We start from the raw sequence: 6,000 nt of genomic DNA, 5'->3' as shown, positions 1-6,000 counted from the left end.
GCTGGCACCCCTGAAGCTGCCTTTCACCCAGCTCTCTGCCTTTCAGACCACCAAGGGCAGGCGGCCAGCTCACTTGGATTCAAAAACCTGATGACCTTGCTTCTTGGGTGACCCCGTGCAAGCAGTGGGGCACAGCCAGGCAAAATGGGTGTCAATGATAGCCAGCTTGGGTTGGCAGCCTGGGGACCAGCAGGGGAGCCAGAAAGGTGCGGTGAAGTGGGTGGGGACGGGGACCCAGGGCCAGAACGGCCGACCAGCTCTGTGAGCTCTGGTAACTCTTGCCACGCCCTGGGCCCAGCCGCCTCTTCATGAAGTCAGAGTGTTGAACTACTAGAGTTTTAGACCATTTCTTGAACCCCGCTGGGCCAGCTGCTGCACTGAGCTCACATGCAGATACACATGGAGTGCAGACATGCCAATGAGCAGACACATGCAGAGACACACAAACGTGCAGACACATAGGGAGAGACATACATACACACACCTGCAGACCCACTCAGAAACGCAGGCACACAGCAACACATGCTGACACTTCGCATCTCGTTGCATTTTAAACACAGCCAGGTTAGGGAAGCACCCCACACATGGGTGTTACGCCGCTTCACACCCAGGGCTGCAGGTGAGGCAAGTGGAGAAGACGCTTGCAGGGTACTGGGGCCTCTCGGGGGACTTCAGAGGGAGCCACAGAGACCTCTCTGGACCCAAGTGCAACCAGCAGGTGGTCTGTCTCCTTTGTCTGATGATGGCCAGGCTGGCCACATTTCTGCTGTGACGGTTACCACTTCAGAAATTGCCCTTTCTTGTCTTGAAATGTTCTGCGCAACCAGAGGTAAGGGTTCCGCTGGGCCTCATGTGTGGGTGCAAAGCAGAGCCTGTGCCGCCAAACGAGCACAAGGCCCCCAGGCTGGGACTCGGTGGCTCCCCTCAGCCTCTGACCTTGGGGAACTGGGAACACTCAGGCCGAGTTCCAACTAGGTGTCATCACTGAGGGCACTTGGGCTCCCACCCTCACCCATCTCTGGCCAGACCATGTGCCACCAGACCAAAGCTGCCCTGTGAGCCCCAGGAGGCTGAGGGCAGGAGGGAGGGGCGGGACACCGTGAGGGCCCCAGGAGCCCGGGGCAGGCTGGACTGGCAGGAAGTGGAGCTCAGCGCACGGTCTGCATCATACCCTCCTGGAGCCCGGGAAGCATTCAGAACAGCTGGGGGTCTGGGTGGATGGGAGCCAGGGGGCAGCCTGCCTGGTCGCTGCACTTCTCAGACCCGGCCCCACCCACCCCGTGCCCCACGCAGGCTCCTTCCAGCAGCAGCCTCTCCCTTGGCCCTGGGCCCTGAGCCCTGGGCCCTCTGACCCCCCAACCCCTCTGACCTCTTGCCCCCTCACCCTCTGGGCACGGGGTATGCTTGATGCCACCAGGGTGTCATTGGGCACAAAGAAATATAAATAGCAAATCAGCCTGTAGTTAGTACTAAATTAATGTTCACTGAGTGAATAAAGGAATTGACACTTCAAAATAGTCCCAAGGTGGATTTCGAGCAAAAGGCTTATTCCTCTTCCTAAGAAATGTTTTAAATGCAAATAAAAATACATTTGTTCACATTATTTTCCCTTATCATTTCTCCTCCCTGTATTTGGAGAGTTAATGCAAATACCTGACTGATAGGTCTAGATAGTTCTGCAGCCCCTTCTCAGCCCCGACCAGTCCTGACACAGCACCTCAGCTGAAGCCCAGTGACCAGATTGCACGCCCAGTGACCATAAAACTACACGCTTGCACAGTCCATCAGTCCTTACCAAATAAAGCGGGACAAATGCCTCCTGACAGCAGGTGGCCGAGGGCCCTCTGGGTGCGAACTCCCGAGAGTATGCCCACCACCTGGCTTCTCAGCCCTGATGCCCTCTCCTGCCACTTGACAGGGACTATTCTACTGGTTTTTCTTCTCTCTGATAAATTCCTTTAGTGACATTTTAACTGCATTAATAGCAACTTACACAGACTTTTAGTAGAAGCTTCTCTTCCTGTGAGGGCACAGGCCGTGTGTGGCGGGCATCCCTCCCAGCCCCTCACTGCAGGGTCACTTGTCACACCTCCGCCTGGTTTTGAGACTTTGCGTCTTCCTCTTCCATCGGACCGTGAGGTCTGGGAGGGCAGGGCCCAAATGTGAGAGGACTACAAAGGGCCTGGGTGTGCTCCACGGCAAGCTGCGACACTGAAAGGTAAAGGGCACGAGGTACACACTGGTGGGAATGCTGGAAAAACAAAGCAGACGCAGGAGAAAGCTTCAGTGATGCTACACTGAGAAACGACGGACTTGGAAAACTGCTTCCCAATAAAATGGCATGAATTCATATCATGAACCTGCCAGCAGTTTGGGAGCTGTGTCCATCACTGTTAAGTCGAGAAGCCAGGGAAATGCAGGAGCCATGATTGGCGATGGTGGAGATATAACAGGAGGCTTCTCTGCAGAGGCGCTGTGGGGAGTGGAGGAGACCACAGCCTTCAAAGGGAAAAGCCTTGGGGTTTTACAGCAACCAGTCTCCAGCTGAGGGGATGTTCCCAACAGCCTGGGCAGGACACAGGTGCAGGAATTTCCGTCTCTTGGTGGGCGGGACTGGAGCCCCAGGGATGTTCTATCCCAGCTTGTGTTGCAAAACAAGCTAATGTAAGCTTTGCACGTATGACTAACTGGTTCTGTCTGCTCAGGGGATTTTCAAGGCTGTTCTCCGTTTGTGTTTGACTTAACACTTCTGTGACCCAGTAACTACCAAGATAAAATGACAAGAAGGTCCCAGGCTGGGACTCCCTGCCAGCAGCAGTGCCACTACGCCCCAAGTGGGGCTCAGACGGAATTCTGCTGAAGCGAGCTGGCAGCCCTGCCGGCAGTGCCCAGGAAAACGGGCAGCCAGAGAGGCCAGCAGGGATAGCCGGTGGGGCCCCCCTGTGATCACCTCACGACTGTGTTTAAAACGGTTAATTAACAAAGAATGAATCTAGGACAAAAGAAAAAACAAAAAATGAAAACTAAGCAAGAAATGAAAAATTAGCAGGAAGATATTTTAAAAGAACAAATAAAACTTTGTCTTATCAGTTCAGCTGCTATAACAAAAATGCTGCTGATGAAGCGGCTTAAACGTTCCTGGTTTCCCACGGTTTTGAGGCTGGAAGTCAGATCGGGTGCCAGCGTGGTCAGGCCCTGAGGAGGCCTCTTTCTGGCTCACTGGTGGCGCCCTCCATGTCCTCCTGTGGTGGGAGGGCCAGGGGGACTCTGGGGACCTCTTCAGGGCACCAGTCCCTCATGGGGGCTCTACCCTTGTGACCTCCTCACCTCTCAGGGTTCCCCCAGTTCTGACACCATCACTCTGGGGGGTAGGATTTCATCACACGAATCTGGGGGACACATTCAGTCCATAAAGAATGAAGTATATCATCATTGAAATTAAAAACACACAGAATGGGATAAATGACAAGTTAGAGAAAAATGGACATCATGTTTTGAAAAAATAAGCCACACTGTTCATTCCAAGAGAAAAAAGTTGGATGGTGGAAGAGGTTCAGACACAGGGAGAGGCGGAGGTCCTGCTGGCCTTCAAGGGTGTCAGGGAGGAGTAGAAAAGCAAAGCTGGAATGACTGCTCCCCTCCTCCACCACGGGGCCCTGGGAATGTGGATGATGAAGATGCTTGAAACATTTGAGAAGAGGCGAAGGCCAATTGACACGGAGAGGGGCGGTGGCTTCTCAAGATCCCTGTGCTTGCCAGAAACAGGGCGGGGGCGCATGCAGCCAGGAGGAAGGACGGTGGTTCGGGGTCTGCGTGCAGCCAATGGTGGTGATGGCTTCACAGGCATCTGTCTCTCTGCCGAAACTTAGCAAATTGCACACTTTAAATGTAATCATCTTCTGTATTTTTGTATGTCAATCATTCCTCTAAAAAGATGTAAGAATTTTTTACAGAAAGACAAACCTTCGCAGTCAGGTTAGAGAGCAGATTAGATAGGAGGTGAAAAGTGGAGGCAGAGGGAAAATGCATTCAAACAGAGTAAAATAAAAACAGCTTAAAAGGTGAAGACATGATGAAAAGTTGATACCATGTGTGTATTTGGAATCCTAGAGTCAGGAAGCGTGACCACTGAAAGCTGAGCTACGCAAAGATAAACCCCAGCAAGCTGCTGAAAACCAAGGACAAGGGGACATATTTTAACAGCAGCCACAGGAAAAATAAAAGTCACTTTCCCAGTAGCAACAAAATGATGGAATCCAGAGAAGAACATACCTGCCTCTTATGGTGCTTAAAGAAAATGACTGCCAATCCAGACTCCATTCCCAGCATAGACAGCTTTTGTAGAAGGTGAAACAGATGCTCAGATTCAAAACCAGAGATAGACATTGCCACTCGTGGTGACAGTGAGAAGTTTCCACAGTGATAAAGGATCAGTGCGCCAGGAGGTTCAGCATCCTAAATCTGTGTGCACCTGCTGACAGACTGGCTATATGATGTAAAAGCAGAGCCAAAGGTTGAAACACAAATCCACAATCACTGTGGGAGGTTTTAACTCACAGATCTCAGTAACTCTTAAAGCTGGTGATACTCTGCTGAAAGATACATATGTGTAAAACAAATTTGTGTGACTGACAAATACAGACACTGCATCAGTGCATAAGCACAGACTTTCCAAGTGCAGACCCGGCATTTAACCAGACTGAGAATACATGGGCATAAGGCAAGACTCCACAAAATGTAAAAGATGGAAATCGTGTACAGGTTTTTCTCTGACCACCTGGAGTAATAAAAACGTGACTTAAGAATCCTCAACCATTCGGAAATTAAGCAATCACCTTTTAGGTGATTCACAGGTCAGAAAAATAAGTCAGTGGAAATTGGAATATATTTGAAATGAATGATAAAAATATGACAACACTTGTGGGATGAAGTGACTTTATCATCTTAAATGAATATTTAAGAAAAAGAATTTAAAAGTAATGACCTAATTATCCATCTTAAGAAATTAAAGAAAAGCAAATTAAAGACAAGGAAAGTAGTGGGAAGGAAATATCAAAGATAAGACAGAAGCTAATGAAATAAAAACCGCACAATAAAGATTGTTTTTAAAAAGATGAGTCTTCGAAAAGACCAAGCATGCTTCACCCTGCTGAAGGCGAAGGAGAGCAGAAGAGGCACCAGTCACTGGCATCCAAGAGGAAGAGCCGCCCCAGACAGCCTGCGGATGCTCAGTGACAGCAGGATTGTTTGGGGACACTTTGTGCCACTTGACAATATAGAAGGGACAACTTCCTCTGCAAACACAATTTTTCAAAACTGACACCAGAGAAAATGGATAAATCTGAATCCATTAAAGAAATAGAGTCTGAATCCAGTAGTGACTCTGGCATCTCACTGTGCTGGTGGGCAGTGCCTGCGATGGGGTGTGTGGGGGACTGGATAACGGGGGGATGCAGTAAACCACAATGTTGCTCATGTGAAACCTGAGAGAAGATTGTGTATCAATGATACCTTAATAGAAAATGAAGAAAAAGAAGAAATGGAGTCTGACATTAAATCTTCCCACAAAGAAAACTCTGAATTCTTCCAAACATTTAGGGAAGAGTTAATTTAAGAGCAAGCTTGCATAAATAACTCCATATAAAATATAAAGGAGGGGGGCGGAGCCAAGATGGCGGCGTGAGTAGAGCAGTGGAAATCTCCTCCCAAAAACACATAGAGCTATGAAAATATAACAAAGAAAAATCTTCCTAAAATAGAGACCACAGGACACAGGACAACATCCAGACCACATCCACACCTGCAAGAACCCAGCGCCTTGTGAAGGGGGTAAGATACAAGCCCCAGCCCGGCGGGACCCGAGCGCCCCTCCCCCCGGCTCCCGGCGGGTGGAGAGAAACTGGAGCGGTTTTTTTTTTTTTTTTTTTTTTTTGGCGAGCGCTTTTTGGAAGCCTTAGAGGGACGGGCCCCCGTTGCTGGGGAGGCAGGGTGGCAGGACCG

At 49.8% G+C, this 6,000-nt stretch overlaps 1 protein-coding gene across 1 annotated transcript in view; it reads right to left on the bottom strand.

The window, feature by feature from the left end:
• Positions 1–2,156: 2,156 nt before the first annotated feature.
• The window catches only part of SLC12A7 (solute carrier family 12 member 7), a 99,786-nt gene continuing 95,942 nt past the window's right edge, over positions 2,157–6,000 (bottom strand). Inside the window, exon 24 of the mRNA XM_037015436.2 lies at positions 2,157–2,211. Coding sequence (XP_036871331.2) covers positions 2,172–2,211 — 40 coding nt within the window. The 3' untranslated portion in view covers positions 2,157–2,171. The remainder of the gene's footprint in view (positions 2,212–6,000) is intronic.

Source organism: Manis javanica, chromosome 1 (genome assembly GCF_040802235.1).
Source record: "Manis javanica isolate MJ-LG chromosome 1, MJ_LKY, whole genome shotgun sequence".
Classification (NCBI taxonomy): domain Eukaryota; kingdom Metazoa; phylum Chordata; class Mammalia; order Pholidota; family Manidae; genus Manis; species Manis javanica.
Note: the sequence above shows the minus strand (reverse complement) of the source record. Positions and strands in the feature narration are given on the sequence as shown.